General features: G+C 36.0%; 1 protein-coding gene across 8 annotated transcripts in view; it reads left to right on the forward strand.

Moving 5' to 3' along the window:
- MAP4K3 (mitogen-activated protein kinase kinase kinase kinase 3) overlaps positions 1 to 12,183 on the forward strand; it is a 196,629-nt gene that overhangs the window by 171,088 nt on the left and 13,358 nt on the right. For all 8 annotated transcript variants that reach the window (XM_045079196.1, XM_045079190.1, XM_045079192.1 and 5 more), the window contains 4 exons: positions 3,126 to 3,186; positions 3,270 to 3,387; positions 7,792 to 7,850; positions 8,866 to 8,969. In XM_045079196.1, coding sequence (XP_044935131.1) covers positions 3,126 to 3,186; positions 3,270 to 3,387; positions 7,792 to 7,850; positions 8,866 to 8,969 — 342 coding nt within the window. The remainder of the gene's footprint in view (positions 1 to 3,125; positions 3,187 to 3,269; positions 3,388 to 7,791; positions 7,851 to 8,865; positions 8,970 to 12,183) is intronic.

Here is a 12,183-nt window from a genome sequence, read left to right on the forward strand (position 1 = left end):
CCCTGCTGAGCAGAGAACCCAGTGCAGGGGGTTGATCATGACTTAAGCCGAAGGCAGAGGCTTTAACCCACTGAGCCACCCAGGTGCCCCTCATTGCAGCATTTTTTAATCAGATTTTCTAACAAGATCCTAAACTGTATGATACACTGTAAATCTTTCAATCTGGATGGAAGTGGTATATAATGAGGTAGCTGAAAAATATTAGGAACTAGAGAAAAATGGAAAGGGTCTTGTATAATTGTACTTATAATTACTAATTGTAATAATCAGTAAATAACTCAAAGGTAGTGATATTTTTCTTGGCTATAATAAGATTTAAAAATCACCTTATAGGTAACAATATTAATTGTAAGAACAAGGGTAACTTCATGCATAAGTGGGGTCAGCATTTATTCGCCTAATTCAAGGGACTGTTAAGTGAAGGTGCCCACCAACCCCATCTGGTCCCAGTCTTCAGGAAGTCCCCTCCTGAGATGCTTCAGCACTGGAAACTACACTGTTTGAATAATATAGTCTGAGCTACACATGCCCTACAAAGTGAAAACTTTTCCCTTGCCTTTGAAAAGTAGGGAATGAGAATATGTGCGACCCAGAGTTTTTTTTATCTTGTTATGAAATTAGGTGGATTTTCTCTGTTCTCTAGAAGAAAGAGACCAGGTGGCATGAGTCTATTAGGGGAAGATGCTGAAAGGAGAGGAGATGACACCAAACAGGGTCCTGATTTTAAATTTTTTATCTGCTTTGATTCCTTACAGCTAACACTCAGTGAGTGCGCCACATATGCCCGTCTTCCACGCCCTTTTCTTGTTTAATCACCACAGCCAGCTCTGTTAGGTCTAGGTGCTCCATTTTACAAATAAAACACTGACTCACAGAGATCACATTATCCAAAGTCACAGTCACTGAGAAAGCAGGTATCTGAGTCTGTGCAAACTGTAGAACCTACTCTTCTTAACTACTGTATACCTTCAATAAATGGATTATTTCACCCAGAGCCTGCTTTGCTAGAGGAACTCAACATTAGAAATCTAGAAAAGCTTTAGGGTTTTATTAAATGTGGCTAAAAAACAAAAATCCAGAGCAAAGTCCACTTAATAAAACTTTGCATAAATACTTTTTCATTGTCCCTGTGTTGACAGTTTATTATGTGAGGAGTTTTTGTCCTGCCCTAGTACTTTGTATGTTTGTATTAAACAAACTAACTCACTTACGTTTACAAATAAATCATCTCACAATAGACCATAGATTTAATAGTAGAGAAATACTTTTGATGGTTTTTCTTAATGAAGATAAACCCAGTTCAAGACAGTATTAAATATAAAGCAACTTCTTGCTGGGCTCCTGGATGGCTCAGTTTGTTAAGTGGCTGCCTTCAGCTCAGGTCATAATCCCAGGGTCCTGTGTTTGAGTCCTGCATTGGGCTCCCTGCTTGGTGGGGCGTCTACTTCTCCCACTGTCTCTACCTACCACTGTGCCTACTTGTGCTCTCTATCTCTCTGTCAGATAAATAAAAATCTTTAAAACAAAACAAAAACAGTTTTTGCTACTTTGATAATATACTGCTATATGGCTTATAGTAAGTCACTGCCTCACTCTGCCTAATTTTCTCAATGTAGCCAATGAATTCCCAATTCCAATATGGATTTTTTATGACTAGCATAAAATAGGAAATGTTTATGTCATTTCAGTCTGAGACACAGCAATAGACACATTTTTCAAAATTAAAAACTATGGCAAAAATACAGCCTAGAGAACATAGTCAATAATATTGTAATAACATTGTATGGAGAAAGATGGTGACTACAATTTAACCGTGGTGAGCATTGGATAATGTATAGAATTTTGTGCACCTGAAATTAATACAATGTTTTATGTCAACTATATTTCAATAATAGTTCTTTTTAAAACTATATTGCCATATCTTATTTGTTTGGAGAAATTAGATACTTTATGTGAGTATATTTTGCAAATAAACAATCAGATTTTACATGAAGTAGCTTTTACTTTGTTCTTTCCCTTTTATTATTACCTTTTCTCCTTTAATTATCCAGGGACATCATTGTGACTTTGTGCTTTAATAAAGTAAAGCCCTTAGAGGCCTTGGTATGTTTCATTTGTCCCTTCATTCTCTCCCTTCCCTGCCCACATCCCAGTCTATTTTGGAGTAACTGAGTAGGAGCTGCCAGAGCAACCCCGGCGCTTGGGTTTATTAAATCAGAATGCTTCATTATATTCATCAGTGGCTCTCAGACTTCGGTATGCCTCAGAATCATGTGGAGGGGCTGGTTAATACTAAATTGCTGGGCCCCCTTTCAGAACTTCTACTTAAGTAAGTCTGGGGTGAGGTCCAAGAATTTGCATTTCTAATAAATGCCCCCGTGATGCTAATAATGCTGATGTGGATGGAGGGACCACTTTGAGAACCACTGGGCTTCATAATAATATGTATTAATGAGAGCAGTTACGTTTTTCCTTCAAAGAATATGGACTGTGTTCCATGGATTCCCTTGTTTTTGCCCTAAATACTAATCACTTTCAAACTTCCAGAGCTGCCTGTCAGTTCTTATGGACTGTTTCAGAAATGAATTCCATATCTGTATTCTTAATTATTTGTACATTTTCATCTTTTTCCCTCAACCTTTTTTCCTCCATACCTAGTGTTTCTATACCCTATGTTCCACTGCACCATGATTCTTTTTTGTGTCTCTTCTGCTAGAGAAGCTGGGCATGTCCATATGCCTAGATAACGAAAGTATCTAGAGAAGTACACATGAAAGTTAATTATTTAACCCCAGAACCAAAATAAAGGAATAGACATTTGGAAATGTCCTTTCTCCCTTTGCATTTGGGATTATATAGTTTTTAACCATAAGGGAGACTGGAACTAATCATATCATATTGAGACTTAGGTAATGAAATTATATCGCTGATTTACTTATTTTTCTCCCATATAAATATCATCTTGTTTTAAATGTCTTCTAAAATGAATGTCTATTAAAAATAAATTTCTTTTTTAAGGCTAGCCCATTGATAAGACAGGTTACATAGTTAATTATGTACATATTTATGTTACTATTTTATGTTATCTTTTGTAAACTTTGCACTTTTTTTTTTTTTTAAACCAGCTATTTCCCCGAAGGTGTACATGGTTATACGTAATGAACAATTGCTTACTATCAATATCTGGTAAGTCTTCGTTTTTTACGTATCTTAAAATTATTCCTATTTATGTTACTAGCTTTTATTATGCTGGTTATTTTTCTTTACAGGTAAAGCTTCTCAGCTTTATTCCCATAATTTACCAGGGCTTTTTGATTATGCAAGACAAATGCAGAAGTTACCTGTGGCTATTCCAGCACACAAACTTCCTGACAGGATACTGCCAAGGTAACTGTACATTTACTTATGTGTCATCCTTAGGGGTAGTACGTTAATTAATTCTAAATAACAGTTATACTACAGAAATTGAAAAAAGCACTCACTTTGGGTTAGTAGAAATCATTTGTAATGAAAAAACTGTGAGAGGTAATATATTTTCACAAGAACTGGAAGCACCTCTAGAATTTTAAAACTGATGTTTTTCACAAGATTAAAACTAATTTTTTTCTATGATTTGCTAGTAATTTTCCATCCCATACAGTGCTTTTGACATACTGTGTTAATTTTAAATAAAGTGAATTTTTTTCAAAGTACAGTTTCTAAACTTAGAAAATCAAAATGATTTATTAAATCAAGGTTTTCACATTAGAAAACAGTTACTTAGGAATTGAGGGGTTTTGTTTTTCTACTTTCGGGAATATTTCATTTTGCTCTCTCTTCCTTTGGTTATTATCATGTTGTGCCTCATTTGTTGACCAAAAGGTCTTTGGAGTCTAGTATAAATTGTATTTTAAGAAAACATTGTACTGTAGCCATTCTTCCTTTACCATCTCAGTTGTAGAGCAACTAATCTACACCCTTGGCTTTCAAGTACCTTGAAAAGCTGTTATTCTCAATTGCTGAGTTTACAGTAGAGTTAAAATTTGCCCCATTACGCAAAAGATTTTAAACTTAACCTTTTTGATGAAAATCATTTAAAAATTATACTTCTTCCTTTTCTGTCTTCTTAAAAGATTACATTGAGTTTAACTGGATCTTTTCATGATGACTCAGAGTTGCAACTCTGGGCTTGATTTATGATACTTACATTATAATATCTACAACTGGAGTTAGCTATTATCAACCCCAAGAATGGGCTCAGGGAGTTTCTTTCTTTAGATAGTGTTTGTCTGTCCCTCTTTTTCTCCCAGCTGCTACTTGGTGCTGTTGATTTTCTGTCTTCATATATAGCACATCTCCATCTAGTTGTCTGACTTGATAATCCTAAATTCCTCTGGCCATGGAAACTGACCACCAAGCTTTTAAAGTATATGTAAGGAGGGCATCTGGGTGGCTCAGTCGTTAAGTGTCTGCCTTCAGCTCAGGTCAGGATCCCAGGGTCCTGGGATTGAGTCCTGCATCAAGCTCCCTGTTCATTGGGGAGCCTGCTTCTCCCTAGCCCTGTGCCACTCCCCCTGCTCATACTCTCTCTCTGTCAAATAAATGAAATCTCTAATAAAAATAAAAATATATGTGAGGTACAAGAGCCCTCCAAGGAGTATAAAGCACATAAATTTTAATGTATTCACTTATTTTTATATCATTTTGTCAGAGACATTTGGAGCTTATTTGAGCTTATTTGTAGCTGTGTTCAATTTTTCAAATTTTAACTGAATATATCAGATGTGCAGAAAGTTTCCTAGTATACACATGAGACAGAATTGAATGATGTATTACCTCTTCCTTTAAGGAATTTCCATAGAAGAAGATGCTATCTCTAAGAGTACTTTAGATCTGGGCTGTTATGTCACGTAACTTTGTGATAGTCAGTCTTCAGTGTTAGTAACACTCAGCAGTGTTTCCTTCTCACTTTCTCCAGTTTTGTTATCAAGAAATCAGTTGCTGTTAAATCTACTCTCAGTTCTCTCATTTACTGGCTGGAAATCTGAGAACGTTTTTTGCATGATAAAATTGTGTGTGTGTATTAGTACCAGCTCTTCTACTGTAAAGTGAACACAAATTAAACTTCTTTGAGCATCTTGTAATGTCCTGTGGTTCTCATTATAAATCTAGGTACTCACTGTCTGGTACTGTAAAGCTGCTTTAGGAAAGAGTAGGCTTTGGGATCTAGTTAGACTTGATAAATCTTGCCTTGTTCACTTAGTAGGTTTGGGACCTTGAATAAATTATACAACCTCTCATCTGTAAAATGGAACCAGTATACCTATCTTGTAAAGTTGTTTTTAAAATGATATATTATGTATGTATAGTATTTGCCATGGTTTCTGGCACCTGGTAGTGCCGGAGATCTTAGTAAGATCTCTTACTAAGCAGATCTGTTGTCATCATTGTTAGGCAAGGTAATTTGAACAATGTCTGTAACGTAACCTAAAATAGCTTACAATAAATAGACTGAGAGGGATACCTGGGTGGCTCAGTTGGTTGGACGACTGCCTTCGGCTCAGGTCATGATCCTGGAGTCTCGGGATCGAGTCCCGCATCAGGCTCCCAGCTCCGTGGGGAGTCTGCTTCTTTCTCTGACCTTGTCCTCGTTAATGCTCTCTCTCACTGTCTCTCTCTCAAGTAAATAAATAAAACCTTTAAATAAATAAATAAATAAATAAATAAATAGACTGAGAATGTTGGTTCACTTCGGATTCTAGTTAGCTGGGTGCTGGTAAATAAATTTTACTGCCTTATTGCAAAATCATGATTTAAAAGTAAGGTAAGTCTATATAGATCACTGGAGAAAATTATAAAATTTTGATAATATTTCAGTGTGCTGCTCACAGCTGTTCTGAGTAGTTTCATTATTGTTAACCCTCAGTTGTACTTAGTAGTTGATCTTGCATTGACTGCGTAGTATTCTTTACAGTCTTTCAGAACCTTGCAGTCAGTTAATCCTCCTGGGTTTTTGACAGATTCAGTAACTTAACCTGTTAAGTAACCTTGGAACCCAGGGGACAATTTCATAAGTGCAGACCGGGAGCATTAAGTTTGTTGCAGTGGAAATCTATCAAGAGTTTGATTCAGATTGTTTTTAAACCCTAAAAAGCACTTTGGTTCAAGCAGTTTACTTAATTTAAAGGTATGGGGAATTTTTGTTTTGTTTTAAGTTATATGAAATTTCACTGTATGTAAGGGGTATTTTTATAAATATTAATATAATGCATGAATTGGAACATAAAACTCTTCCCAATATTAATGTAGTTGACGGGAACAATAGGTGCTTTAACCCAAAATTTGAATTCAAGGTATTCTAGATCATCATTGTCATTTAGTGCCTCAGTATCTGATGAATTAGTCATTGTTTAGGTACCATAATATTAACCAAATTCTAATTCACACAGATAATGTACTTACAAGTGGTAACATTTTAACAGCTTCTCTTGCAAGCTCAGAATACTTTTTAGTGAAACTGATCCAGAATTATAAAAAAGAAGTAGATTTCTTTTTTTGAAGTTGAATCACTATGAACACTACAGTTAGACTTAGGACACTAGATTAGAATTCTTTCTTCCTAGAATTGCTAACTGTATGACCTTGAGGAAATTATTAAATCTAACCCTCAGATTTCTGTGCTGTGACCTTTCTTGTGGCATTATCAGAGGGACTGACACAGAACATGTGAAATTCATGGCAAACAATAAGGTCTTATTTGTAAATGTTAGCAATAGTTATTAAAGATTTTTATAAATATAAACATCAGCATATAAAACATATTAAAAGCCAAAGTTACAATACCTCAGCATTATATGCTTTGTTATTACTCAGTTGCCAATTGTACGGTGACAGGAACACCCATCAAGATTATTCTGAGCTTGTTTGGAATGGTATTGAACATCCCATGCATGCTTTACTATTTTATTACCAGCAAAGCACAGCTTTGTTTTGTTTTGTTTTAAAGACATGCAGAACAATGACCTCTAATCTGTGGCACATTTACAATTGTAAAAGAAATTTAAATATGTGTACAGAAATGGGGAAGTATAATTTGACATTTGTGTAACTTTACACTAACAGTCTGTTTTATCAACTTTCATTATAAAAGACATTTGAGTTAATGTATATTTTTTTAATTTTAGTTTTAAAAAATAATTTTAAATGAATTTTTCATACTAAGTTTGAATCAGATATTTGCAGAACCCCTAAAGGACCTTTGCCAGAAAATCTATATCCCATTCTTCCTGAGTAGAGAAATAAAAATGTCTAAAAAAAGTTCTTAAAAATTGTTTTAGTGGTAAGACATTTTACATAGCTTCAGCTTATTATATGTGCTAAAAATATATTTCCTCAGTTTATGGCTTATCTTTTTACTTTCTTAGTGGTATCTTTTGGTAAACCAAAGTTTATATTCAACAAATTGCCATCTGTAGTTTGTGGTGGTAGGGATCCATCCATGAAAAAGTATCAAAGTTTATTAATATTTTCCTGTTTAATTTGTCCTTTTTGCATTTTTTTAAAGAAATCCCAAGGTCTGTTCTTCTAAATCTAAATATTTTACAGTCTTATTTTTCCATACTTTAATAAATCCTTAATCTACTTGGAGTTGGTTGGAGGAGGGATGAGAAACAGATCAAATGTATTTTTATTTTTAATAGATGACCTAGTAGATTTAACAACTCATCCTTTCTGCACTGATCTGTAATGATACCATTATCATATACTAACTTCACCTACATGTGTTATATATTCATTTTCATTTACATTTAGGAAATTTGCTGTATCAGCAAAAATCCCTGAAACCAAGTGGTGTCAGAAATGTTGTGTTGGTAAGTAAACTATTCCATAACATGTAGCTCTCCTGCTTTGCAGAATAGATAAGAAAACAGTGTGGGGCTCGTTTTTAAATCTAGTATAAAACAGTACTTCTCCAGGCATTCTGCCAGTTATAGTTTATTTTTCCCCCTTAGGTAAAACAAATGTCTTGCCCATTCAGTTTCCATGTAAACTAAACCTAATATAGTACCTTGCACGTAACAGTTGTTTTGCAGATAATTTATTAACTGGATAAATGGAGAAAGTAGGATGACTTTTATTACAGCACTTTATCATACCCTGTTCTCCAGGGGTCCTGCTCCTTATCCACTCACATGCTGCTCGGTAATGGCTTAAGAACTGCATTTATTCATTCAGCGTATATTTTTATGCCTTTAATATGTAAAACCCTATGCCTGTGACATGAAAGTTGTAGTTTCCCTGTTCACACACCACGATCCTAAAGTCTTCTTCCTCCCCCATCACAATCAGCTGTTTTATTTGCATGGAGCAAAAGCAAACAAGAGTTGCCTTGCCTTACCTTAAAAACCTCTGAGGCTTTATTACTTGTAAACCTGTATTTTGAGAGTTGAGTAGTAATGTCTTCATGTCGCTAGAACCAAAGCATCACTGCCTCTGAACATTACCACCCAAAGCACCCTTAGTCACCTGTCCCTCAGTGTGCCATAGTCTCTCAGTTTGGCGGCTTCTCCCCAGATGTACTGCGGAGCCTTCCTTCGGGATCTTGCTGCCGCACCTAATCTCCCTGCTGCTGTACGTGAGACCTAAAATCTTTCTTCCCACCGCCAGAACCCATAATAACCACCTGTTTCGTCTGTGCATAAGACAAAAGTCCTGCTCATGGTGGAGGAGGTTCCAGCTTTTACTGAAAATGTTTTCGCCCTGCAGTCTAATTGGGAAATTGAACTCCGGCCAGCTGATGTTCGTTTGTGTTCAGAGCATGCGACTGCTGTTGTTAGGACTTTCTGTATGATAAGAGAACTTACATATACTTTTTTGCCTTGACAGTGCGAAATCCTTACACAGGCCATAAGTACCTATGTGGGGCACTTCAGACTAGCATTGTTTTATTAGAATGGGTTGAACCAATGCAGAAATTTATGTTAATTAAGGTAAGCATGAAAAGCAACCTCAGTCATTCTTAGTATAAAAGCTTCATTAAGTTAATTTTCCTATTCTTTCAAAAAAAAAAACATTTTTTTCTTTTTTCCCCATTTCTTCTCAAGCTAATTTCATGACTTTGTTTTGTGTGGCAGGGTAGTGAAAAGCTGCCTGACTGTAAGGAAATCAGTTGGCCAAATAGAACTTTTAGAAGAGACTAGAGAAATAGTTCAGGGAAATGGCAGTAGGAGTGAGAAATAGCCTCTCACAGACAGTCTTGTGTCCAGAACAGGGGTGTGTGAAGAAGCAGTGGGGTGTTGTTTGAATATATTCTCTGGTTGACCCACTCCATCACGGAGGTTGGCATTTGGCCTAAGAGGACTAGGGATAACCATAGAGAGAGGGAACTTATTTACTTGAATTCTGTGCTTAACTGTTAATTTGCCCAGGCCTTCCCATGTGTGGATTATTTTGGGGGATGGGTTTCATGCCTAAGTTTCTCTAGAATCTTTAATGAATATTCTTTAAAATATTTAATATTACTCAGCTGTAACTTAAAATTGGAGGAAAAACTAATAAAATGGTTCACTCACACCAGGGAAATACCAAATAGATTTTTTAAATCTGATTTCTTTGCTATTTAATATAAATTAAGTAGTCTTATTTCCTGAGCATTTGAGATGTCCCTGGAACTTGGGGTCAGAATATAACTGGAGTGGATTCTTCCTAAATTTTACAGTACAGCATTAAGGTATTTAAAGTATTGGATTCCTGTTATTTAAATTTCTATAAGTGATTAAGGAATCTGGTTTTAATTTCATACCACTATTTATTAACCTCAACATTAAGTAGGGCTAAAGAAATGGAAAAATAGCTTCAAGAGATTTGAACCCATTGAGGTGCTATTGCCACAAATCACTGAAACAAAAATTGTTTAAATCAAAAGCTGAAGGGGAAAAGTAAGTAACCGTATAAACTGTCTAAAGCAGAGCTTCTGGATACAGCCCATTTATGGCAAAAAAACTGTTTTGTTCTTAGCTCCTCTTTGTTCTTGCCTATTTGACAAAAGCACACCTTCTCCTAGATGGGAGTGGTCAAGTGCACACCATTTGATATTTCTGCAAACCTTCCCTTCCCTGTCTTCTTCCTACCATTCCCCCTTTAGTCTATTTTAGATATATCCTCTCTATTCCTTTCATTCCTAACCTCTGTCAGAATGAAAAATAGTTTCATTAGATCAGTGTTCAGAGATACAGTCTGATTAAACCTAAGGATGAATGAATTTTTTGTGTCACCTGATATGTTATACCACTTATCCCAACATAATGGAAGACCATTCTCCCTGTTAAAGGGATTTTAGGTATGAAGAATATGCAGGAGAAAATATATACTTAGAAGACATGGGGAGCATAAAAATTACCCATCCACATCTTCTCTTTTCCATGACTTCTGTAGTCCAGGGGAGCCTGGCTCTGACTAATTTAATGAGGCCTGTTGCTAGTGTTCTAAGATACTATAAGTAACTTAAAATACAGTCTCCCTCAAGACTTCCCACCTTCCCATTTTTCTTAAACTCCCTGAGCTCTCTGTAGGCTCTTACCCTGAATCTCAACCCAATTCTCCTTCTCCTGTCTCTCTCAAGATATTGTGGGTATTTTGTTTCTGTATTTGACTTTATTGTGACTAGTGTTTATGATGTTTCTATTCTACAGTCTTAAAAGATGTGTTCAAAAACATTTTTATCCTTTCTGTAGTCTTCCTTCCTCTTAATGACATTTTTGACAGTTTTTGCTTCATTAGACTACATTTTCATCAAAAGTAAAAGTTAGAAATTAAAGACCTTGCCAATAAACAATTATGTATTTATTCCAAACCAAGCAAAACTACAGAGACAAAAATAAGATGTAGTTACTGGCCTCAAGGACCAACACCATCAGTAATTGGATTTAGAGCTCTTAGACAGAAGTTCTCTTCTATTAATGACTTAACAATACTTAATAGAAGCTAAATAGAATTATTCACAATCTCTTGGTTTTCTTATTTGCTGACAAAAAAAGTTAAACAGAGGCATTTTTTCCTGCTTTACTGCTCTTAATCACATTTCAAAGAGAATTATTTTGAATACTTTGCCTTATTAAAAATCTGACTGATGTTAGGCAAAGCCTATTCCCCAGGTAATGAAAGAGCTTCTAGAGAGGGGGTTTGATGAGACGTGTCTATAAGCCATGGGGTGGAGGTCGTCTGGCAGCCCCAGGAAAGGAGGGGATGTGGATGGGAGCAGCAGGTACACAGAGAGCTTTACCTTCTAGGTGCAAGGACCACATTGTATTTTCTAACACTCCGAGAGTAGTAGCCATGGTAGCCCCAATTCACCTGTTTCTTTGCTCCAGACTTCATTATCTTTAGAATTTACAAGTTGCTAGGTGAGAGAATAAATTCAGTAGCTTTGTTAAATACTAATAATACTAACCTTTTGGGAAATAAAATGAAAATACAGCCCATTTATAAGAGAAACAGAAATATAAATATATTAACAATGGGCTTATTAAAGTGTGTGTAAGACTTGATATTTTTTGGAAAAACAACTTTATTGTGAAGCACCTCAGAACTCCCCATGATCCCCCCCCCACCAAGTCAGCTCCCTTACTTTCCATTTTTACTGTATAAGCACACTCCCCTAAACATTACCTGATTTTTCAACAGCGTGTACGTGGAATCGTAAAGTATGTATTCATTCGTATCTGGCATCATGTTTGTGTCGTTGGGATACAGCTGTAGTCATTCGTTTCATTTTCATTGCTCTAAGTTCCCGTTGTGTGAAATGCTGAATATGGTGTCATTTTATCTGTCTACTGTTGATGGGCATTTGGGTTACTTCCACTTTTTTGTTATTTGAACAAAACTGCTGTGAACATTTTTGAATATGCCTTCTATCCACATGCACACTTTTACTGTCCAGAACATATAACCAGAGCATTATTGCAGGGCCCAGAGGAATGCGTATCTTCAACAGAAACAGATAACGTAGTTAACCTGTGTGGCTGCACCGTGTAGTTCATGCTTTAATCACCTTGTGAGTGTTGGGTTCATGGTCAAAGGAGCGAGACTGATACAAAGCGAAGGTCAAGCAAAGCTTTATTTTGTGCCAAGCATTGAGAATCAAACTGACCGGCCAGGGCCATCCCTTGCAAAGAGGTGAACCCTCTCTTTTTTACAGACTAGCTT

Source organism: Mustela putorius, unplaced genomic scaffold, assembly GCF_011764305.1.
Source record: "Mustela putorius furo isolate JIRA1106 unplaced genomic scaffold, ASM1176430v1.1 tig00000281_pilon_pilon_pilon, whole genome shotgun sequence".
In the NCBI taxonomy this organism is placed as follows: Eukaryota; Metazoa; Chordata; class Mammalia; order Carnivora; family Mustelidae; genus Mustela; species Mustela putorius.